We start from the raw sequence: 25,602 nt of genomic DNA, 5'->3' as shown, positions 1-25,602 counted from the left end.
TAAATAAACAAACAAACAAAAAAAGTTCACTGAGGGGCTGGAGAGATGGCTTAGCGGTTAAGCATTTGCCTGTGAAGCCTAAGGACCCCGGTTCGAGGCTCGGTTCCCCAGGTCCCACGTTAGCCAGATGCACAAGGGGGCGCACACGTCTGGAGTTCGTTCGCAGAGGCTGGAAGCCCTGGCGCGCCCATTCTCTCTCTCTCTCCCTCTATCTGTCTTTCTCTCTGTGTCTGTCGCTCTCAAATAAATAAAAATTTTTAAAAAAAGAGTGACAGAGAGAGAAAGAAGCAGAGAGAGAGAGAATGGGCACACCAGGGCTTCCAGCCATTGCAAATGAACTCCAAACGTGTGTGGCCCCTTGTGCGTCTGGCTAACATGGGTCCTGGGAGATTGAGCCTTGAACCGGGGTTCTTAGGCTTCACAGGCAAGTGCTTAACCGCTAAACCATCTCTCCAGCCCCTTCAATGAACTTTTTATTTTTTTTATTTATTTATTTAATTTTTTTTTTTTTGGTTCTTCAAGGTAGGGTCTCACTCTAGCCCAGGCTGACCTGGAATTCACTATGGTGTCTCAGAGTGGCCTCGAATTCACGGCAATCCTCCTACCTCTGCCTCCCAAGTGCTGGGATTAAAGGCGTGTGCCACCACACCTGGCTTTCAATGAACTTTTTATTGCTTGTTCCCTTACAATCAGACCTAATTATTTGTCTTTTTTTTTTTTTTTTTTTTTTTTTTCTCCCTAGAGGACAAGGATGTGTGGTCTAGAGCCTGCTGTAACCACATGTGGCAATTATGGAATGAGCCAGTTTAAATATCAGTTTGGGTCTGGAGGAATGAGTCAGCAGTTAAAGGTACTTGTTTCTGGTCCCAGGATCAATTTCCCAGCTACCCATGTGAGACCAGACAAGCATTTGTTTACAGTGACAAGAGACCCTGGATTGCCCATATACACACATGTGCAAATAAATAATAAATAGGGCTGGGGACATAACTCATCAGTTAAAGACAAATGTTTATAAAGCCTAACTAATGCCCAGTACCCACTTAAAGCCACATGTACAAACTGGCAGAAGCATCTGTAGTTTGCTTGCTGTGGCAAAAGGCCCCAGTGTACCCAATCTCTGTGTCTGTCCGTTTCTGTCCTTGCAAATAAAAATAAACACTTGCCAGGCATTTAATCCCAGCACTCGGAGGCAGAGGTAGGAGGATCACCATGAGTTCGAGGCCACCCTGAGACTACGTAGTGAATTTCAGGTCAGCCTGGACTAGAATGAGACCCTACCTAGAAAAACCAAAAGGAAATATTAATAATAATAATAAATAAACATTTATGTTACCAAATTGGAGTGGCATATGGTGAGCAATGCCTGTAATCCCACCATGTAGGTAGTGAAGGCAGGAGAATCAGGAGTTCAAGGGCTACATAGTGAACTCCAGGACAGCTTGGACTACATAAGACCCCTATCCTAAAAAGAGAGAGAGAAAGGAAGGGTCAGAGGGAGGAAGGAAGGAAAAGGGAGACGGGTGTGATGGGGCACACCTTTAGTCTCAGAACTTGGGAGGCAGAGGTAGGAGGATAGGACAAGAGACACTACCTTGGAAAAACTGGGGTAGGAGGGGAGAAAGAAAAATGGTGAGGAGATGGCTCAGTTGTTAAAGATGCTTGCTTCCAAAGTCTGCTGGCTGGGGTTCAGTTCCCCGGTACCCATGTAAAGCTAGATGCAAAAAACGAGCACATAGACCTTTGCATAGCCATGCACACACACACACAAACAAATATACAAATATTGTTTTTTCGAGGCAGGGTCAGCCCAAACTGACCTGGAATTCACTATGTAGTCTCAGGTGGCTTCAAACTCATAGCGATCCTCCAGCCTCCTCTACCTTCCTAGTGCTGGGAGTAATGGCATGCGCCACCAAGTCCAGCATATATATATAGATATAGAGATAGAGATAGAGATATATAGATATAGATATAGATATATAGATATAGATTGAGAATAAATAGGATCAAAATATATTATACATGTACGAAATTGTCACACACAAAAAAAACACCCAAACTGGCCATTATTCATAAATTCTCTTAAAAGCTCTTTCTGCATAAGTGAACTAGTTCAGGTGCCCAAGGAATCTGGGTGACCCTAGGGAACTTTGTTTCCAGGCAGCCAGCACTTCTTTCCTCTGACAGGAAGGGATGCTGCTGCGCAAGAGCATGAAGCTGGCAGGTGGCTTTAGCCTGCGGGACAGAAGGACCTGGGAGGCGCTGGGCAGTTGGCCCTAATGCACTTCCGGAATGGGGGAGGGGAGGGCGAGTACCTAAACCCCGCCCTGACGTGGGCGGAGTCATGGCTCAGGACTGGCCAGTGCCACAGCAGGTAGTGCGGTGCTGGGGTTGGGCGGCTGCTGGGCCCTGGGTGTGATTGTGATCTGGGAGAGAGCCTGCTGGTCCTCTGTCGGAGAAGGCCAGAGCTGGGTGGAAAGGGCTGCCTGCGCCCATGGACTCTGACCAGGCAACACTGGCTGGAAGCAACCAGCCATTTCTTCCCTCCCCTCTCCCCCGACCTTGGCTCCTGTCCCCTTGAGCTGCATGCAGAAATGGGGGTGGGGTTAGTAATGGGATGGCTGTGAGAGATTCCCAACTATTGAATCCCACCCCAAATAGTTCTAGGCTCCGGACACTGCTATCATTAATCTAGGTTGTAAGTGGGGTTGACTCTTTCATCTCTCCATCCTTTCATTCCTTCATCTCACTTCTAGTCTGTGCAGCTCCATTGGTTGGCTCTCGGAATGAATCTGAAGGCCCCCAGCACTATAGGATTCTAAAAGCTACTTTAGAGAGGTAAAAAGTTTTTACAAGCTAGGGTCCCACTTTAGCCCTGGCTGACCTAGAACTCACTCTGTAGCCCAGGGTGGCCTCAAACTCAAGGCGATCCTCCTACCTCAGCCTCTGAAGTTGCTGTAAATACAGGCATGAGCCACCATGCTGGGCTAGAGATGTTTTTTTGGTTGTTGGTGTTATAGTTCTGTGGCAATTTTGTTTTGTTTTGTTTTAGTCAGGGTCTCACTATGTAGCCTACACTAGTCATGCTGTCTCTGCCTCTTTGAGTGCCAGGATTACAGGCCTATACTATCATGCCTGGCTAGACAACAGACACAGATTATTACATTTAGAGAGCTTGGGATGTAAATCAGTTGGTAAAGTGATTTCTTAGCACTGCATTAAACATAGAGGGGGCAGGGAGTCCACACCTACAATCCTACATAAAATGGAAACAGGAGAGTCATAAATTCAAGATCATCCTAAACTAAGTTCGAGGCTTCTGGACTATATTGAAAAGATGTCACAAACTGGGCATGATGGTGCACACCTTTAATCCCAGCACTTGAGAGGCAAAGGTAGGATTGACGTGAGTTTGAGGCCATGCTGCTGAGACTACATAGTGAATTCCAAGTCACCCTGGGCTAGAGCAAGACCTTAACTTGAAAAAAAAAAAAAAAGATTATATATATATACATACATAGATATATATTTTCCAAATTATCAAATCCTGAAATAGTGTGACCTGAGGCTGAGGGAAGTTGCTTGAGAAAGTAGACTAGGAAAGCAAAAAAAGACTTAAGGAAAGGACATTTGAAATGGGTTCTGAAGATTAAGAGTTTTCAAGCTTACAGGAAGGAAATAAAGGGGTAGGCAATGATTACCACTGGACAGATACTAATTTTGTTAAAATCCCAAGTAGTAAGGCAGTACAGGTTACATGTTATTTCATATTAGGCCTAGAGAGATGGCTCAGTGGTTAAAGGTACTTGCTTGCAAAACCTGACAACTTGGGTTTGATTTCCTAGTATCACAACACCTGTCTCTAAATTTTGATATGTGCCCCTATCTCATGAGAATCATACAGAGATGGAAAACATGAGCAAAGAGATTTCTGTAGCTGTGTTCTGTTAAGAGTTGGGGGTGAGGGGCTGGAGAGATGGCTTAGCAGTTAAGGTGTTTGCCTGCAAATCCAAAGGATTCGGTTTGACTCTCCAGGACTCATGTAAGCACAAGGAGGTACATGCATCTGGAGTTAGTCTGCAGTGGCTAGAGGCCCTGGCATACCCATATTCATTCTCTCTCTCTCTCTCTCTCTCTCTCTCTCTCTCCCTCTTTCTCAAATAAATAAATAAAATATATTAAAAGGGGGCTGGGAAAATAGCTTAGTGGTTAAGACATTTGCCTGCAAAGTCTAAGGACCCAGATAAGCCAGATGCACAAGGGGGCACATGCTTCTGGAGTTAATTTGCAATGTCTGGAGGCCCTGTAATGCCCATTCACTCTTTCTGTCTGCCTCTTGCTCTGTATCTCTCAACTAAATAAATAAATAAAATATTAAAATATATATTTAAAAAAGAATTGGGGGTGATCTGGACATGGTGGCACTTGCCTTTAACTCAGCACTTGGGAGGCAGAGATAGGAGGATCACCATGAGTTCAAGGCCACCCTGAGACTATATAGCAAATTCTAGGTCAGCCTGGGCTAAAGTGAGAACCCTACCTTGAAAAACCAGAACAAAACAACAAAAAAAATTGGGGGTAAAGCTCAGATGAAAATGCTCACCTAGGATGCAGAAAGCCCTTGGTATGACCCCCAGCACTGGGAACAAAATAAAAGGAGGCTGGGGCTGAAGAGATGGCTTAGCAGTTAAGGCACTTGCCTACAATGCCAAAGGACCCGGGTTTGAATCTCCAGGACTCATATAAGCCAGATGCACAAGGGGGTGCATGCATCTGGAGTTCTTTTGCAGTGGCAGGAGGCCCTGGCATGCCCATTTCTCTCTCTCTCCCTCCCTCTTCCTCTCTCAAATAAATAAGTAAAAATAGAGCTGGAGAGATGGTTTAGCGGTTAAAGTGCTTGCCTGCAAAGCCTAAGGACCTAGGTTCAATTCCTCAGGACCCACATAAGCTAGATACACAAGGTGGCCCATGCATCTGGAGTTTGTTTGCTGAGGCTGGAGGCCCTGGAGCATACATACTCTCCTTTTCCCTCTCTCTGCCTCTTTCTGTCTCTTTCTCTCAAATAAATAAATAAAAATAAAATATTAAAAAAATGAATAAGGGCTGAAGAGATGGCTTAGGCACTTATCTGCAAAACCTAAAGATCCAGGTCCCATGTAAGCCAGATGCACAAGGGGGCACATGCATCTGGAGTTCTTTTGCAGTGGCTAGAGGCCCTGGCATGCTCATTTTCTCTCTCTCTCTCTCTCTCTCATAAATAAAAATAAATATTAAAACTAAATAAATAAGCCAGGTGTGGTGGCACAGGCCTTTAATCCCAGCATTTGGGAGGCAAAGGTAGGAGGATCGCCAAGAGTTCAAGGCCAGCCCGAGACTACATAGTGAATTTCAGGTCAGTCACCCTGAGTGCGAGTGAAACCCTACCTCAAAAAACCAAAAAATAATAATAATAATAAATAAATAAATAAAAAACACTTTTAAAAAAAGGAAGCTGAGTATGGTTTCCGTAATCTCAGTACCTAGAAAGCTAAGACAGAAGGACTGCCAAGAGTTTGAAGCCAGTCTGGGCTACATGCAGTCCTATTTCAAAAAGCCGAAAAGATGCAGGCATGATGGCACATGCCTTTAATCCAAGTACTTGGGAGGCTGAGGCTATGACTTCAAGTTCAGCCTGGACTACAGGGTGAGTTTTGGATCAGCCTGGGCTAGAGTAAGACCTTGCCTCACAAAAATGAAAACATGCCAGGTGTGATGGCTTTTTTTTTTTTTTAACCCAGCATTTGGGAGGCAGAAATGGGAGGATTGCTGTGAGTTCAAGGCCAGCCTGAGACTACATGGTGAATTCCAGGTCAACCTGGGCCAGAGCAAGACCCTACCTAGAAAAACCAATAATAAGAAAGAAAGAAAAGAAAGAAAGAAAGTTGGTCTGTGGTGGCACATGCCTTTAGTGTCAGCACATGGGAGGCAGAGGTAAAGTGATCTCTGTAGTTTGAGGTTAGCTCAGCACTTGGGAGGCAGAGATAGGGTGATTGCTGTAGTTTGAGGCTAGCCAGGAACTAGAACTACAGAGTGATTTCTAGGTCAGCTTGGGTTGGAGTGAGGCCCTACCTGGGGGGGAGACGGGGGCGAGCAGAATATCTGGCCATAGAAATTTGTACTGGGCAGGGTGTGGTGACACACACCTTTAATCCCAGCACTTGGGAGGCAGAGGTAGGAAAAATAACGTGAATTCAAGGCCACCTAGCGAATTCCACCCTGGGCTAGAGTGAAACCCTACCTTGAAAAACCAATAAATAATTAAATAAATAAATGTTATACTGGGGAGATTGCTCAGTGGTTAAAGGCATTTGCTTACAAAGCTGCTGGCTCACATTTGATTCCCCAGTACCCTGGTAAAGCCAGACACACAAAGTGGTGCATGTATCTGGAGTTTGTTTGCAGAGGCAAGAGGCCCTGCTTCACCCTTTCTTTCTTTTTTTAAAAATTCTTTATTTGAGACACAAAGAGAGGGAGAGAATGGGCATGCCAGGGCCTCTAGCCACTGCAAACGAACTTCAGATGCATGTGCCACGTTGTGCATCTGAATTACATGGGACCTGGAGAATCTAACCTGTGTCCTTAGGCTACTCCGGCAAGAGCCTTAACCACTAAGCCATGTCTCCAGCTCTTCACCCTTTTTCTCTCTCTTTCCTTGCAGATGAATAAATAAAAATGTTTGGGACTAGAGGAATTGCTTAGTGGTTAAGGCATTTGCCTGCAAAGCCAAAGGACCCAGGTTTAATTCCCCAGTACCCACGTTACCCAGAGGCACAAGGAGCCGCATGCGTCTGGAGTTTGTTTGCAGTGGCTAGAGGCCTTGGTGCACCCATTCTCTCTCTCTCTCCCCCCCTCTTTCTCTGTCAAATAAATAAATAAATAAAAATAATATATATATTTAAATGTTTGCAAACATATTGGTACATTCAAGGGGAAAGGTTTTTAGTCCAGCCCAAGGTAACCTAGAAATCACTCTGAAGTTCCTGGCTAGCCTCAAACTATAGCAGTCACCCTACCTCTGCCTCCCAAGTACATATTAACCAAGTACTCTACCAATGGGATGCATCCACAGTCCAAATGGAAAAGGTTTGAGAAAGAAGGGAGTAGATTTATTATGTGTTTTAGGGAGAAGATAATTATAAATGTGTAAACACTGTCTCTTTCTTATGCATAGGACACCATGAAGCAGCTGCCAGTCTTGGAACCTGGAGTCAAGCCCAGGAAAGCAACATGGTCTGTAAAGAAGGATTCACACATACAATTACAAAACAAGGATTTTTGTTTCATTTTTAAGTAGTTTACTAACATATTTGATCATCAATGAGAAAGGGTAGAGATGAAAATGTTGTTTCTGATAATTAGACTCATAATGTCTGAGAAAGTCTTCAGAGGAAAGATAGGAGAGCAATAATTATCATAGAACAGATGGTAATTTTATTAAAATCCATTTTCCAGGAAGAGTAAAGCACTGGCCATCTGGCATCCTCAAGTCTAACACTGTTTTCCCAACTGAGTTGTGACTCATTCTTAAGAGTTTAAGAAACTGGGTCTGGAGGGATGGCTTAGCAGTTAAGGCACTTGCCTGCAAAACCAAAGGACCCAGGTTTGATTCCCCAGGACCCTCATGAGCCAGATGCACAAGGAGTGCATGTATCTGGAATTTGTTTTCAGTAGCTGGAGGCCCTGGTGCACCCATTCTCTCTCTGTCTCTCTCTCTCTCTCTCACCCTATTTCTCTCTCCCTCTCAAATAAATAAAAATAAAAGATAAAAAAAAGATTTTAGGAAACTGAATATGGATTATACTGGCTTCAGTATTTCTTGCCTATTTGTTCAACCAACCCTGTACTCAATAACTCACACTAGGCAGGTGCTGGTGGTCTAAAAGTAAATAGTGTCCTTCAGGTGGTGCTACAGATAAAGTGATCAAGTGTGATCAGCACTGAGGGGCCCAAAGGAAGTTGCAGAGAGGTGGCATTGTTTTCACAGGACCTAGAGGAGAGCTACCTTGCACCCATCTTGCTCTAGACCCAGCACACATAAATTCGTGTCATTCCCTAGAATAAAGCCCTGTAGAGGGCTGGGGGTATAACTCTGGGCTATAGTACTTGCCTAGCTTGTGTTATACTGTGGGTTTAATCCCCACTATTGGAAAACAAAACAATCTTTTTGAACTGGCCCACTGGGCTCTGCATAATCTATTTCTGCCTATTTTTCCTATTTCATATATCCTTTTCCTTTTATTATTCTTTTTTATTTTTTAAATATTTCTATTTATTTGAGAGCAACCTAGAGAGAATGGGTGTGCCAGGGCCTCCAGCACTGTAAACGAATTCCAGATGTGTGCACCCCCTTGTGCATCTGGCTAACTTTTTTTTTTTTTTCAGTAAGCATCTCACTTTAGCCCAGATTGACCTGGAACTCACTTTGTAGGCCCAGACTAGTCTCAAATTCATGGCTAGCCACTTACCTCAGCCTCCCAATTGCTAGGTTTATAGGCATCAGCCATTACACACAGTTTAATTTCAAAAATACTTACTAATCTTTTAAATTTTTACTTATTTAATTATTTATTTATTGGTTTTTCAAGGTAGGGTCTCACTCTAGCCCAAGCTGACCTGGAATTCACTATGTAGTCTCACAGTGGTCCTTTTTTTTTGTATTTACTTAATTTATTTATTTGAAAGAGGAAGGGGAGAGAGAGCAAGCTTGAGAGTGAGAGAGAGCATGCCTTTAGCTGCTGCAAACAAAGATGTATGCACCATGACATGCATCTGGCTTACATGGGTCCTGGGGAATCAAAACCTGGGTCCTTTGGCTTTGCAGACAAATGTCTTAACCGCTAAATCATCCTCCTAGCTCTCAGGGTGGTCTTGAACTCACAGCAGTCTTCCTACCTCTGCCTCCCTACCTCTGCCACCAAGCCTGGTTTCTTCTTCTTCTTTTTTTCAAAATTTTATTATTCTAATCAGCCAGGCATGGCAATGCACACCTTTAATACCAGCACTCAGGAGGCAGAGGTAGGAGGATCACTGTGAGTTCAAGGCCAGCCAGAGAGTACATAGTAAATTCCAGGTCACTCTGGGCTAGAGCGAGTCCCTACCTCAAAAAAAAAAAAAAAAAAAAAAAAATCTAATCAACTTAGGTTACTTAGTCACATGACTAAACCTTCAGGTTTATTTTTAAAAATATTTTATTTTTATTTATTTAAAAGAGAAAGAGGGAGAGATAGAGAATGGGCACACCAGGGCCACCAGCCGATGCAAATGAACTCCAGATGCATGTGCCCCTTTGTTCATCTGGCTAGCGTGGGTACTGGGGAATTTAACCTGAGTTCTTTGGCTTTGCAGGCAAAGGCCTTAACCGCTAAGCCATCTCTCCAGCCCTATGTTTTCTTTTTTCTTTTGGTTTTTCGAGGTAGGGTTTCGCTGTAGTCCAGGCTGACCTGGAATTCCCTATGTAATCTCAGGGTGGCCTTGAACTCATGGCAATCCTACCTCTGCCTCCCAAGTGCTGGAATTAAAGGTGTGTACCACCACACCCAGCTTTTTAAATTTTTGTTTATTTATTTATTTTGGTTTTTCAAGATAGGGTTTCACTCTAGCCCAGGCTGACCTGTAATTCACTATGTAATCTCAGGGTGGCCTTGAACTCTCGGCTCCTCCTACTTCTGCCTCCCAAGTGCTGGGATTAAAGGCATGTGCCACGCTTCTGGCCCAGCCAGATATTTTTAAAGTATTCTTTATTTATTTATGACAGAAAAAAAAAGAGAAAGAAACACAGAGAGAATATGGGCATGTTAGGGCCTCCAGCCACTGAAAACAAACTCTAGACACGTGTACCACTTTGTGCATCTAGCTGTGTGTGTGTACTGGGAAATTTAACCTGAGCTATCAGGCTTTGCAAACAAGTACCTATAACAGCTGAGCCATCTCTCCATCTCCAGAAAGGTTCTTAGTGGATTTTATCCAGGGTTTATGGGGTTTAATCCATAAATTCTGGTGTATTTCTTCACAGGGAGACATCATCAGCTATTAGCAAGAGCCTTGGCACTGTAGGTATCCCTGTGATACACTAGACACCATTTATTAAGCCTCTCCCTGCACTGGTCCCTGTCTGAATCTTTACAGCCTCATTTGGAGGTGGATTACTTTCTCATTGACGGCTGGTACTGAATACTTGAACAGAAGCAACATAAAGAAGGAAGGGTTTATTTGGCTTACACTTTGAGGTTACAGTCTATCATGACAGGGAAGGCATGGATAGCAGCAGCAGCTTGAGACTGCTGGTCATATTCCTTCCACAGGGAGGAAACAGAGAACAGTGAATGCTGCTGCTTAGCTAGCTCTCTCCTTGTATCCATTCTGGGACCCCAGTGTTTGGAATGCCACCTGTAGTTAGGTTGGATCCTCCCACATCAATTAATTTAATCTAGCTAGGGGTAGTGGCTCACAGCTTTAATCCTAGCACTCAGGATGCAGAGGTAAAAGGATCTCTGTGAGTTCAAGGCTAGCCTGGTAGTACATACTAAATTCCAGATCACCCTGGGTTAGAGAAAGATTCTACCTCAAAAAAAAAAAAAAAAAAAACTAAGGGCTGGAGAGATGACTTAGTGGTTAAGCGCTTGCCTGTGAAGGCTAAGGACCCCGGTTCGAGGCTCGATTCCCCAGGACCCACGTTAGCCAGATGCACAAGGGGGCGCACGCGTCTGGCGTTCGTTTGCGGTGGCTGGAAGCCCTGGCGTGCCCATTCTCTCTCTCTCTCTCTCTCTCTCTCTCTCTCTCTCTCTCTCTCCTCTTCCTCCTCTTTGTCACTCTCAAATAAATAAATAAAAATAAACAAAAAAATTAAAAAAAAAAAACAACTAAGCCGGGCCTGGTGGTGCATGCCTTTAATCCCAGCACTCGGGAGGCAGAGGTAGGAGGATCGCCATGAGTTCGAGGCCACCCTGAGACTACAGAGTTAATTCCAGGTCAGCCTGGACCAGAGTGAGACCCTACCTCGAAAAACAAAACAACAACAACAAAAAAACTTAAGAGTCAATTAACTTAATATAGAAAATCCTTCAAACATAAGCCCTGTGATTTTGTTTCTATGGTGATCCTAAATCCTGTCAAGTTGACAATTTATGTTATTTATTTTTAAATATTTGTTTATGAGAGAGAGAAAGCGGCAGACACAGAGAATGAGTGCACCTCCAGCCACTGCAAATAAACTCCAAACACATGCACCACCTTATGCATCTGACTTATGTGGGTACTGGGGAATCAAACCTGGGTCCTTAGGCTTTGAAGGCAAGTGCCTTAACCACTAAACCATCTCTCTAGCCCCAAAGCTGACAATTTAGATTAACTATCACAGGTAAGAACTAACACTATCCTTGTCTACAAGTGAGGAAACTACAGTTCAGTAAGGTTAAGTGACTTTCCAAAGACACACATCTAGAATGTACCTGAGCTGAGACCTGAAGCAGGTCTGACAGAAGTTACAAAACTGAGCTGGGTGTGGTGGCGTATGCCTTTGATCCCAGCACTCGGTGGGAAGAGGTAGGAGGATTTCAGAAAGTTCAAGACCACCCGGAGACTACATAGTGAATTCCAGGTCAGCCTTAGCTAGAATGAGACCCCACCTTGAAAAACCGAAAGAAAAAAAGAAAAGAAAAAGAAGTTACAACCCTGATAATAACCACTGTGCTGTGTGCCAAGAGATCATGGAACATCTGGGTGTCATTTTCCATAATGTGGACATTATAAGCCCAGACATTTCCCACCCCCATTAGATTACTGTGAGATTAAAGTCATGACAAAACGGAAAAGTCAGGTTGGAGAAGTGGCTTATGGTTAAGGCACTTGCCTGTAAAGCCAAAGGACCCAGGTTCAATTTCCCCAGGACCCATGTAAGCCAGGTGCTCAAGGTGGCGCATGTGTTTGGAGGCCCTGGCATACCCATTCTCCCTTTGTCTCTCTGTCTCTTTCTCTTTCTCTCTCTCAACTAAATAAATAAAAATTTAATAAGAAACTGAAAAGCCAAAGACTTAGAATAAGGAAGATACTGTTGTTAATCAGGAAAGTGTTGCTTTGCTTGATACAATGTTAAATGTGGGTGTGCATAATAGGCCTTATTTTTTGAGTGGGAAAAATACTACTTTTTATTCTCTTTGCTCAGGCCTTCTAAATTCATCCTCCTTTGGCAGGTACACCTTGACTCCCCCTGGAGACAGTCCCTGTCCTCGAGTTGGCCACAGCTGCCTGTATTTACCCCCAGTTGGTGATGCCAAGACAGGGAAGGTCTTCATTGTTGGAGGAGCAAATCCAAACCAAAGCTTCTCAGATGTACACACTATGGATCTGGGTAAGAATATCGGCTATAGGACACAGCTGCCTTTGGGCTGCCAGCTGTAGGCAGAGCATTTCTAAGAACACTAGGTCAGACCAAACAGCAAGGTTTTCCTCTCAAAGAAAGAACATCACCAACTGATCCCTAAGGTTTCAGTGGACCTCTAGCACACACCCACCCACCTGATCAGTAAAGCACTTCCTTGTTCTAGGGAAAGAACCTGAATGAAGCTCCAGCCATCCAGCTGTTCATTCAACAACTATTCCTATGGCTCCTACCTCTCCTTTAAAAAGGAAAAAATATGCCGGGTGTGGTGGTGCACGCCTTTAATCCCAGCATTCAGGAGGCAGAGGGAGGAGAATCACCCAGAGTTAGAGACCACCCTGAAACTACATAGTTAATTTCAGGTCAGCCTGGAGTAGATTGAGACCCTACCTCAAAAAAACAAAAAAAGAAAAAATATGTTGTGTATGTATATATTTACTTATGAGACAGAGCGTGTGTGTTTTGGAGGGGCATGTCACGGCTTCTCACCTCTGTAAATGAACTCCAAATATATGCATCACATTGTGCATGTGACTTTATATGGGTACTAGGGAATCAAACTCAAGCCTGCAGGCTTTGCGATCAAGCACATTTAATTGCTGAGCCATTGCCACACACCCCCTACCTCTCCTTTTATCCATAAAGCTAATCATCACTCCTAAGCTGTTACGAGTTCATGAGTGCAATGGCCATGTTATGTCTGGAGGACAACATTCCACAGCACTCCTCCCCAGCCTCTAGTTCTTGCATTCTTTCTGCCCCTTCTGTAATGTTCCCTGAAGCTTGGAGAGGGTGATATACATGTCCCACTTAGACTGAGCATTTAACAGTGACTTCTCAGTTCACTTGGCAGTTGTCATGAGCTACCAAGATATTTGTGAAGTTCCTGTATTAGTTGCTTGCTTACTAAAAAAAAAAAAAAAAAAAAAAAAAAAAAACTAGTAGGTTAGATATATTCTGTTTTAGTCAGAGTTTGTTTGCATTGCCTAGAAGCCCTGGCATGCCTATTCTCTCCCTCCCTGTCCCTCCCCCTCCACCCTGTCTCTTTTTGTGTACAAATAAATAAATAAATAAAAATATCTAATGCTGGGCATGGTGTTACACACCTTTTATCCCAGCACTTGGGAGGCAGAGGTAGGAAGGTTGCTGAGTTTGAGGCCATCTTGAGACTATATAGTGAATTCCAGGTCAGCCTGAGCTAGAGTGAGACCCTACCTCGGAAAACATGTGTGTGTGTGTGTGTGTGTTTAAAAAATATTAAATATTTAATTTAAAAAATTTTTTTTTAATTATTTATTTATTTGACAGAGAAAGAGTAAGAGAATGGGCGCACCAGGGCCTCCAGCCACTGCAAATTAACTCCAGATACATGTACCCCCTTGTACATCTGGCTAACATGGGCCCTGGGGAATCAAACCTGGGCCCTTTGGCTTGCAGGCAACTCCTTAACCACTAAGCCATCTCTCCAGCCCTAAAATTAAAATATAGATAGATAGATAGGTAGGTAGGTAGGTAGGTAGGTAGGTAGATAGGTAGGTAGATAGATAGATAGATAGATAGATAGATAGATAGATAGATAGATAGATAGATATGCATCTGAGAGTGGGAGAGAAAGAGAGGAACAGGCAGAGAGAGAAAATGAACATGCCTGGACTTCCAGCCACTGCAAACAAATTCCTTGGGTATGCACCACCTTGTAAATCTGGCTTCCATGGGTCCTGAAGAATCAAACCTAGGTTCTTGGGCTTAACAGCCAAGTGCCTTAACCGCTAAGCCATTTCTTCAGCTCAATAAAAATATTTTTAAGTGGAGCATGGTGGCACATACCTTTAATCCCAGTACTTGGGAAACTGAGATAAGAGGATCACCGTGAGTCCAAGGCCACCCTGAGACTACATAGTGAATTTCAGTTCAGCTTGGGCTAGAGTGAGACCCTATCTTGAAGAAACAAACAAATAAAAACAAAATAGAGAGAGAGAGAGAAATAAGCTCAGGCTCATGAGTAAAAACTGGATCCAAGTGGCCCATTTGGATGAAGTGTTTGCCTCCAGCCCTATGAGCTAAGGCTAGAAAGACACAGTGCCATACACACGTTGCCTGAGCTATGCCTGTGTGCTTAGTACAGAAGCATGGGGTAGTCTCCATAAAGGAAGTTCATGCACAAATCCCACAGCCCCACAGTGTCTTCTTGGAGGTTGTGCATGTTCCCTTTAAGTGACTGTCATTTTTTTTTCAATTATTTTTTCAATTTTATCTATTTATTTGCAAGCAGAGAACGAGATGAGAGAAGAGAGACACACAGAGAATGGGCACGCCAGGATCTCTAGCCACTGCAAACAAACTCCAGATGCATGTGCCCCTTGTGCATCTGGCTTACATGGATCCTGGGGAATCAAACCTGAGTCCTGTGGCTTCTCAGGCAAATGCCTTAACTGTTAAGCCCCTAAGTGACTGTCATTTTATGCATTGGGTTCTCTGTCATCACACCGTCTCCAAGTTTATTGACCAAGGTCAACAGTTGGCAGTCCCTGGCTAAGGACAATGTTTTCTAGGTACACACGAATGGAATTCAGCCTCATGGGAGGGTCTCCTGCCCCGGTATGAGCATGCCAGTTTCATTCCCTCCTGTACACCTCACAGCATCTGGGTATTTGGAGGTGCCGACCAGTCTGGAAATCGAAATTGTCTACAGGTTCTGAATCCTGGTAAGTAGGCAGAGGTTATTATGTTCTTTTGTCATACACATATAAATGAAAGTATATTACAGTACCTTCGAATTGCTCTAATTAATCTACTTTGCTTTGCTGCCCTCATGGAAAATAGGAATTTAGGATTGGAGAAGGCTCGGCAGCTAAAGGCATTTGTTTACAAAGCCTGACGGCCCCAGTTCGATTCCCCAGTACTCACGTAAAGCCAGATGCACAAAATGGCACATGCATATGGTATATGTTTTCAGTGGCTGGAGACTCTGGCATGCTCTCTCTCACACACACGTATTCTCTGTCTCTTTTTTATTCTCTGCTTGCAAATGAATAAAAATAAAATAAATGTTAAAAAGGGACTGATGGTATTTTGAGATCCTGCAACTAAGATACAATGGTCATTTATTTTCCTAATAAAGTTACTGCTCTTAAAGAAAAAAAAAAAGGCTGATGGGATGGCTTAGCAGGTAAGACATTTATCTGCAAAGCCAAAGGACCCTGGTTTGATTCCCCAGGACCCACATTAGCCAGATGCCAGTGGCAGTGGCTGAAGGTCCTGGTGTGCCCATTCTCTCTCTCTCTTTCTCTCTCTCTCTCTCTCTCTCTCTCTCTCTCACCCCTCTTTCTCTGTCAAATAAATAAATAAATAAAAATAAAATATTATCTTCTAGGCACAAAATGGCCTGGATACCCATGACCTCACAGTGCCTGGCACTGCCTACACAAGACCATCATAATAGGAGGAAAAGATCATGACATCAAAATAAAAGACTGATTGAGAGGGGGAGGGGATATGATGGAGAATGGGGTTTCAAAGGGGAAAGTGAGGGAGGAAGGGCATTACCATGGAATATTGTTTATAATCATAGAAATTGTTAATAAAAATAAATTTAAAAATATTAAATGAAAAGCCAGGCATGGTGGTGCATACCTTTAATCCTAGCACTCGGGAGGCAGAGGTAGGAGGATTGCTGTGAGTTAGAGGCCACCCTGAGACTCCATAGTGAATTCAAGGTCAGCCTGGGCTAGAGTGAGACCCTACCTCAAAAAAAATAAAAATTAAATAAAGAAAATAGGAATTTAGATTTTTTTTGAAAATTAGTTTTATGTGGTGCTGAGAATCAAACCTAGAACCTTTGCATACTAGCTAAATACTCTACTGCTGGGCTGTTTATCAATTTTTTTGTTTATTTATTTATTTATTTGAGAGTGACCAACAGACACAGATGAAAAGAGACAGATAGGTAGAGAGAGAATGGGCACACCAGGGCCTCCAGCCACTGCAAATGAACTCCAGATGTATGAGCCACCTTGTGCATCTGGCTTAAGTGGGTCCTGGGGAATCAAGTCTCAAACAGAGGTCCTTAGGCTTCACAGGCAAGTGCTTAACTGCTAAACCATCTCTCCAGCTCCAATTTTTTAAATAGAAAGCTGGAAGGAACTTTAGAAAACATTTATGCCAAGTAGGCAACTTGTGTCCACAGAGGGGAAACTGGTGGGCAGGGGTTAAAAAGGGTCTCACAAAAAAAGGAACCCTTCTGCACTGCTGGTGGGAATGCAATCTGGTCCAGCCACTGTGGAAAACAGTGTGGAGGTTCCTAAAGCAGCTAGAGATTGATCTACCATATGACCCAGCTATAGCACTCCTGGGCATATATCCAAAGGACTCATCTCATTTCCTTAGAAGTACATGCTCAACCATGTTTATTGCTGCTCAATTTATAATAGCTGGGAAATGGAACCAGCCTAGATGTCCCTCAACAGATGAGTGGATAATGAAGATGTGGTACATTTATACAATGGAGTTCTACTCAGCGGTAAAGAAAAATGAAGTTATGAAATTTGCAGAAAAATGGATGGACCTGGAAAGTATTATACTAAGTCAGGTAACCCAGGCCCAGAAAGCCAAGCGCCACATGTTCTCCCTCATATGGGGATCCTAGCTACAGATGACTGGGCTTCTGTGTGAGAATGAAAATACTTAGTAGCAGAGGCCAGTAAGTTGAAAAGGAGACATAAAGGGTGGAGAAAGGAAGGGAGGAAGATACTTAATAGGTTGATATTGTATATATGTAATTACAATGATTGTAATGGGGAGGTAATATGATTGAGAATAGAATTTCAAACGGGAAAGTGTGGGGGTGGGGAGGGAGGGAATCACCATGGGATATATTTTATAATCATGGAAAATGTTAATAAAAATTTAAAAAAAAAAAAAAAAAAAAAAAAAAAAAGGGTCTCACAGTGTAGCCCTCATTGGCAAGGAAACTCAGCAGTCCTACTTCCTCCGATTCCCAAGTTCTGGGATTACAAGGGTGGGAAATGACTTTTGTTGTTACTAGTGTTTTTTGTTTTATTTTTAAAATATTTTTTTTAATTTTTATTTATTTATTTATTTGAGAGAGACAGACACAGAGAAAGACAGATAGAGGGAGAGAGAGAGAATGGGCACGCCAGGGCTTCCAGCCTCTGCAAACGAACTCCAGACGCGTGCGCCCCCTTGTGCATCTGGCTAATGTGGGACCTGGGAAACCGAGCCTCGAACCGGGGTCCTTAGGCTTCACAGGCAAGCGCTTAACCGCTAAGCCATCTCTCCAGCCCATTTTTAAAATATTTTTTTTAATTTTTTTAAAATTTTTTATTGATTGCTAATGTGGGACCTGGGGAACCGAGCCTTGAACCAGGGTCCTTAGGCTTCACAGGCAAGCGCTTAACCGCTAAGCCATCTCTCCAGCCCTAAAATATTTTAAAATAAATTTTATTTCTTTATTTGAGAGAGAGAATGGGCGCACCCATTCTCCAGCCACTGCAAATGAATTCCAGACACATGCCCCCTCCCCATCTCCCCCCTGAACCCCACCCCCCACCCCCGCCGGCATCTGGTTTACATAGGACCTGGAGAATGGAACTTTGATCTGAACCGGGATCCTTTGGCTTTGCAGGCAAATGCCTCAACCTCCAAGCCATCTCTCCAGCCCTTATAGTTTATTTTCTTTACTGGAAAGATAGAGAATGGGCACACCAGGGCCTCTAGCCACTGTAAACGAACTCCAGATGCATGTGCCACCTTATAGATTTGGTTTATGTGGGTACTGAGGACTTGAACCTGGATCCTTTGGCTTTACAGGCAAGCACCTTAACCATTAATCTATCTCTCCAGCCCTTCCCCTACCTCAGAAAAGCCAAAAATAAATAAATAAAGCATTTTTTGTTTACTTATTTTTTTTTTTTTTGAGGGAGAGAGAGAAAGAGGCAGAGGGAAGAGAGAGAGAGGATGGGCACACCAGGGCCTCTGGCTACTGCAAATACTCCAGATGCACCACCTTATGCATGTGACTTTACATGGGTATCAAGGAATAGGGTTATTTGCTATTTTACTTTATTTTTTGGTTTTTCAAGGTAGGGTTTCACTGTAGTCCAGACTGACCTGGAATTCACTAAGTAGTGTCAAGGTGGCCTTGAACTCATGGCAGTCCTCCTACCTCTGCCTCCCAAGTGCTGGGACTAAAGGTATGTGCCACCATGTCTGGCAAAAAAAAAAAAAAAAAAAAAATTAATGAAAAAACAGCCCCTTCAGTCTGTAAGCCAAAATAAGCCCTCTTTACCCATAAGCTGCTCTTGGTCAGGTGTTTTCTGCCAGGAATGTGAATCTGACTGTAGTGGTAATGTTGGTACCAGAATGGGGTCATTGCTGCTTGTAACCTGACTGTGTTTTTTGTCCTTTCGGACGAATTTGAAATCTTGGCCTAAGAGATGCTCTGCAGTGCTGTAAGTACAGCTTGATGGACCATTCTGGTCAGAGTTGAAAGACCTGAATGCATTAAGAGTTGTGTACTGTGAGGTCTGGCTTATGAGGGTGAGAAAGAGCTTTTCCTGGACTGGGCTAGAAGCAGTTTATGTGAGAGGCTTATGCTGTTATGCTTGTGTCCTGAGAAGTTGTGCAGGGTTGCATTACATAGAAATGGACTGGTGTGAGCAGAGGTATATGGCACTGAAATAATGAAATCTTTGGGCCAAAACTGCTACCTATTCACCATTGAGATTGGGCCAGCTGACCTGCATTATGACAACAGGAAAAATGCAGATTCTTTGGAAGTGGCTTGAACACTGAAGGAGTATCCTATTCTTCAAAGTCAGCTTTATTCTCCCCTGGTATTACACGGTATAAGAAATGCAGGAAAGTTGCTAGGCATGGTGGCGCATGCCTTTTTTCCCAGCACTTGGGAAGCAGAGATAGGAGGATCGCCATGAGTTCAAGGCCATCCTGAGACTACATAGTTAATTCCAGGTCAGCCTGAGCCAGAGTGAGACCCTGCCTACAAAAAGAAAGAAAGAAAGAAAGAAAGAAAGAAAGAAAGAGAGAGAGAGAGAGAGAGAGAGAGAGAGAGACAGAAAGAAGGAAGGAAGGAAAGAAGGCAGGCAAGGAAGGAAGGAAGGAAAGAAGGCAGGCAAGGAAGGAAGGAAGGAATGCAGGAAAGAGAGGGTCATTGAATTTGCAACACAGTTTTGTATTTTGGAAATGGCCATGTGCATTATGAAGCAGGCTTGTTGGATGACCTTGTGGAGACCCACTGGAGCTATGAGGATGAAATGTGGGTTGCAGCAGAGAACCAATGGAGATGCCAGGACTATAAGATGGCTGCCAAGAAAAGCTGCCAGCACCAGATGAAGTTTTCTGGGACTGTGAGTAGCCTGGCTAGGAGGGCAGAAATGAAGCTCCAGAGACTTGTTGCTGGTTAGAATTATTGGACTTGGAGACTTGATACTGGTTAGTTATTGGAGTTGGAGCTACAGAGCTTGATGTTGGCCCAGACTGTTTGAAATCTTGTATTGGTTGAATATTGATTTGCTATTCCCAAATGCCATCTTTAACAGTGTGAATGTTTATTTTGCACCATCATTACTATTATTATTTTGGTGTGTTTGGTATTATGGCTCACTTAAGAGATCTTGGACTATGGGAGTATATGAACATCACTGGGATTGATAAAACTATGGGGACTTTGAAAGTTGGATGAATACATTGCATTTCACATCATGACATTGCATTTCACATCATGCATGGTTATCAGTTTATGGGAGCCAGGAATAGAATGTGGTGGTTTGATTTCAGGTGTCCCTCATAAACTTAGGTGTTTGGAATGGTATGTTCCCAGCTGATGGCAATTTGGGAAGTAAACCCTCCTGTGGGAAGGGTGTTATTAGGGGCAGGCTTATGGGTATTATAGCCAGCTTCTTCTTTCCAGTGTTTGGCACACTGTCCTGTTGCTGTTGCCCAGGAGGTAATGTATACCCCTCTGTTCATGTCATCTTATCCCCCTGCCATCATGAAGTTTCCCCTCAAGTCTGTAAGCCAAAATCAACCTTTTTTTTCCCACAAAATAAAAACAGGTCTGGGAATGTGGCTCAGCAGCAATGAATAAACTGGATGTGGTGGCATACAAATAAAAACCAGACATGGCATATTTATTTATTTATAAACGGAGAGAGAGAAGAGAAGAGAAAGAGAAAGAAAGAAAAAAAAAAAGATTGGGCATGCTAGGACCTCTAGCCATTGCAAACCAAATCTAGACACATGTGCCACTTTGTGCTTCTAGCTTGAACCCATTTATTAGGCTCAATATATCATCTCCAGCCTCAATATATCATCTTTTTTAAAATATATTTTTAATATAGTTTATTATTTATTTGAGATAGAGAGAAAGAGTTATAGAGAGAGAATAGGCATGCCAGGGCCTCCAGCCACTACAAACAAACTCCAGATGCATTCACTACTTTGTACATCTGACTTATGTGGGTCCTGGGGAATAGAACCTGGGTCCTTTGCCTTTACAGGCAAGTGCCTTAACCACTAAGCCATTTCTCCAGCCCATGTTATCTTTTTCATTCACTCATCCATCTCTTATTCACTCATTCAATAAAAATTTTTTTTCAAGGTAGGGTTTCATTCTAGCCTTGGCTGACCTGCAATTCACTATGTAGTCTCAGGGTGGCCTTGAACTCACCATGATCCTCCTACCTCTGCCTCCTAAGTGCTGTGATTAAAGGCATGTGCCACCACACCCAGCTTCAAGAAATATTTTAGGAACAGAAAAAAAAAAAAAAAAAAAAAACAACCAGACATGGTGACACAGTCCTGTAATCCCAGCACTGAGGAAGTGGTAACAGGAGGATCAGAAGTTCAAGGTAATGCTTGGCTATACAGTGAGTTCCAGGCCACACTAGGCTACATGAGACCCTGTCCCCAAAACTGTTCAAATCCCAGCTCAGAGGACTGGGGAGATTGCTCAGCAGTTAAAAGTGCTTTCTTTCCAAGTCTTTTTCTCAGCCTGGGTTCAATAACCCGGCACCCATGTAAAGTCACATGCAAACTACATATGTCTGATGTTTGTTTGCTTACAGCAGCAAGAGACCTGCCATCACACATACATACACACACATGCACACAGACACACACATATGCAAATGAATAAGTCAATACATTTTTTTTTAAAAAACAACTCAGCCATTTATTAGCTATGCTACTTTTAACAAGGGGTAATCCATCTTGGCTTCAATTTTTTTTTTCTCTGAGAACAAAGAAATTAGTATTTATTTACCAGGTATTAATTAGTTGGGCTATTTTTTATAGTTTTTTGGGGGAGGAGGTTGGTTTTCCAAGGTAGGGTTTCACTCCAGCCCAGGCTGACCTGAAATTCACTATGTAGTCTCAGGGTGGCCTTGAATTCACAGACACCCTTCTATCTCTGCCTCCCAGTTGCTGGGATTAAAGGCATGTGCTGCCACGCCCAGCAGATTTATTTTATTTATTTATGTGAGAGAAAGAGAAACAATGAGTACACCAGGGTCCTCCAGTCACTATAAACAAACTCCAGATGTATGAGCCACCTTGTGAATTTGGCTTAAGAGGGTACTAGAGAATTGAACCTGACTCCTTAGGCTTCTCGAGCAGATGCCTTAACCTCTCTCCAGCCCTAGTAGAAGCTATTATTAGAATTACTGAAACTACAATAACATTATCTACTTTTTTTTTTTTCTGAGGTTGGGTCTCATTCTAGCCCAGGCTGACCTTGGACTCATTCTGTAGTCCCAGGTTGGCCTCATACTCACAGCAATCCCCCTACCTCTGCCTCCCAAGTGCTGGAATTAAAAGCATACACCATCAGGGGCTGGAAAGATGGCTTAGCGGTTAAGGCTTTTCCCTGCAAAGCCAAAGGATCCTGGTTCCACTCTCCAGGACCCATGTAAACCAGGTACACATACAGAAGGGGCGTATGCGTCTGGAGTTCATTTGCAATGGCTGGAGGCCCTGGCGTGCCCATTCTCTAACTCTCTCTCTCTCTCTCTCTCTCTCTCTGCCTCTTTCTCTCTCTCAAATAAATAAATAATTTTTTAAAGGCATGCACCATCATGCCCAGTTTATCTGCTTTCTTTTTTTAAATACTTTATTTATTTATTTGAGAGAGATAGGGAGAGAGAAACAGATAGAGAGAAAGAGAGAATGGCCATGCCAGGGCCTCTAGCTATTGCAAAGGAACACCAGATGCATGTGCCCCCTTGTGCATGTAGCTTACCTGGATCTGGGGAATCCAACCAGGGTCTTTAGGCTTCTCAGGCAAACACCTTAACTGCTAAGCCATTTCCCCAGCCCTATCTGCTTTCTTTTAATGGCCATAGTTTGGGGAAATTTTTGGCACATTTGGACTCTGGCATCTAGTGGGAATGAAATTATCAAATTTGGGGCTCCTCTGAGCACAGGGAACAGTCACTAACAAAGTTGAAGAGTGCTCAGAGGGGCTATTGACAGTCTGTTTGTGATACCAGGGTCTCTTGCTGCTGCAGAGGAACTCCAGACACATGTGCTACTTTGTATCTGGCTTTACAGGGGTGCTGGGGAATTGAACCTGAGTGTTCAGACCCCAGCCCTCATTCATAAAAGGAAATTGTTTTAAATATTTTTTATTTATTTATTTTTGAGAGAGAGAGAATGGGCACACCAAGGCCTCCAACCTCTCAAGCGAACTCCAGACACATGTACCACCTAGCCCATCTGGTTTACGTGGGTCCTGAGAAATCGAACCTGGGTCCTTTGGCTTTGCAGGCAAGTGCCTTAACCACTAAGCCATCTTTCCAGCCCTCAGCCCTCATTCTTTTTTTTTTTTTCTTCTGATTTTATAAGGCTTTTATTTAAATAGTTGTCATAGGGAAAAAAATCTGTCTCTAAAACGGGGCAGAACTTATCTCTGTATTCTTTACAATACTAGGCATGCATTCATATTCTCTTATCCTCTCTCTCTTCCCCTCTCCCTTCCTACCCCTCCCCTCTTAATATTATTAGAGGTAAGATTCAAACAATCTGGTGGATTTGGTAAAATTCAAAATCTGTTTAAGCCATTCGTCCCCAGTGTTGGCTCTTTATGTTAACATTCCCTTTGTTTTCCCCAGCCTTTTGCTTGCTTTAATGCTTGCCTGGGTTCTGAGCAATGATGAGCTCCTCTAAACTGTTCTAAGTCCAGTCCCCAAGCAAATGACCAAATAAGCAAGCAAGGTTAACCTCTGTATACACATTAGCACGTATGGGTTCGTAATAAAAAACAGCATTGGTCTTGAAGTCAGGAGTCCTAGGTATCTGACCTGACTGCAAGACCTCATTCATCACTGTACCCCATAATGCCTCCATTTCCTTCTTCACTGAATAGAGGCAAAATGCTGTCTTCCTACTTTGCAGAGCTATATCAGCCCTCATTCTTAATTGTAGTATGGCTTTTTAGCCTTAGGGGATTTGGTCAGTCTGGGCAAATTCTAGGTTATCATCCTTATTCTTCTAGACATTGGTGAGCATGAGCTCCCTGACCAAGACGGCTATGCTTCTTGGGCATTAAAAGCCCCACCAAGAGTCCAGGTGAGGGTCTGGAGATGTGGGTCAATGGTAGAAACCTTGCCTAGCTTCACACAAAGCTGTGGGTTCAGAGCCCCTCCTGAGCCTGAGTGTTTTAAGTACCTGCCTTCTCCCTGTACCAGAAACTAGGATTTGGACCACACCAGAAGTGACCACACCACCACCATCCCCAAGAACATTCCACACATCATCAGCGGCCATCGGAAACCAGCTCTATGTCTTTGGGGGTGGAGAAAGAGGTGCTCAGCCTGTGCAGGATGTGAAGCTGCATGTGTTTGATGCAGGTATGAACTGGGGGCATCTTGGGCTTGCTGCTTATCTGAACAGGGCCAACTTTCCCTCCTGAAGAGGTCAGAACATGAAACTACAGACAGAATGAGCATGCCAGGGCCTCCAGCTACTACCAGAACCTCAAACACATGTGCCATCTTGTGCATATGGCCTGTGTTGGTAGTGGGAAATTGAACCTGGGTCCTTAGGCATTGTAGGCAAGTGCCTTACTGCTAAGCCCTCTCTCCAGCCCTTGTGTTTTTTTTATTTTTTTATTTTTTTCCTGGTTTTATTTTTTGAGGTAGGGTCTCACTATAGCCCAGGCTGACCTGGAATTCACTATGTAGTCTCAGGCTGGCCTCAAACTCACAGCTATCCTCCTAATTCTGCCTCCTGAGTGCTAGGATTAAAGGTGTGTACCACCACACCTGGCTTGTTTTTGTTTTTGCTTATTTTTATTTATTTATGAGTGACAGAGGGAGAATGAGGCAGAGAGAAATAGAAAGAATGGGCACATCAGGGCCCTCTAGTCACTGCAAACGAACTCCAGACTCATGTGTCCCCTTGTGCGTCTGGCACATGGGTACTGGGGAATTGAGCCTTGAACTGGGATCCTTAGGCTTCACAGGCAAGCACTTAGTCACTAAGCCATCTCTCCAGCCCTGTTGTTTGTTTTTTTGTTTTTATTTTGAGGCAAGGTCTTGCTCTAGCCCAGAGTGAGTGACCTAGAACTCAAATGGATCCTCCTATCTCAGCTTCCCAGTACTGGAATTATAGGCATGAGGCAGGTGCCACAATTTTCATTTTTCCTTCTTTTTTTCTTAAGGTAGGGTCTTACTCTGATCCAAGCTGACCTGGAAATCACTCTGTAGTTCCAGGCTGGCCTCAAACTCAGAGCAGTCCTCCTCCTACCTCTGCCTCCCCAGTTTTGGAATTTAAGGCGTGCACCACCATGCCTGCCATGGTGCCACACTTTAATTAACTTTTTAAAATTATTTATTTATTTATATGAGAGAAAGAGAGAGAGAGAGGCAGATAGAGAGAATGGGTATACCAGGGCCTCAAGCCATTGCAAATGAACTCCAGATGCATGTACTGCCTTATGCAGCTGGCTTCACAAGGTACTGGGGAATGGAACCCAGGTCCTTAGGCTTTATAGGCAAGCACTTAACCACTAAGCCATCTCTCCAGCCCTAATTAACATTTTCATTGATTTGAGAGGCAGAGAGAAAATGGATGCATGAGGGCCTCCTGCCACTGTAAATGAACTCCAAATGCAGTGCCATCTTGTGCAGCTGACTTACCTGGCTTGA

General features: G+C 43.5%; 1 protein-coding gene across 2 annotated transcripts in view; it reads left to right on the top strand.

Annotated features, from left to right (window-relative positions):
* Positions 1 to 25,602, top strand: part of Rabepk (Rab9 effector protein with kelch motifs) — a 41,752-nt gene that overhangs the window by 7,432 nt on the left and 8,718 nt on the right. Inside the window, exons 2-6 of one of the 2 annotated variants that reach the window (XM_045153665.1) lie at positions 743 to 850; positions 7,214 to 7,272; positions 12,231 to 12,388; positions 14,971 to 15,123; positions 24,142 to 24,303. In XM_045153665.1, coding sequence (XP_045009600.1) covers positions 752 to 850; positions 7,214 to 7,272; positions 12,231 to 12,388; positions 14,971 to 15,123; positions 24,142 to 24,303 — 631 coding nt within the window. In that variant the 5' untranslated portion in view covers positions 743 to 751. The remainder of the gene's footprint in view (positions 1 to 742; positions 851 to 7,213; positions 7,273 to 12,230; positions 12,389 to 14,970; positions 15,124 to 24,141; positions 24,304 to 25,602) is intronic. The other variant, XM_004662804.2, reaches the window with a different exon arrangement.

This window comes from Jaculus jaculus, chromosome 1 (genome assembly GCF_020740685.1).
Source record: "Jaculus jaculus isolate mJacJac1 chromosome 1, mJacJac1.mat.Y.cur, whole genome shotgun sequence".
Lineage (NCBI taxonomy): Eukaryota > Metazoa > Chordata > Mammalia > Rodentia > Dipodidae > Jaculus > Jaculus jaculus.
Note: the sequence above shows the minus strand (reverse complement) of the source record. Positions and strands in the feature narration are given on the sequence as shown.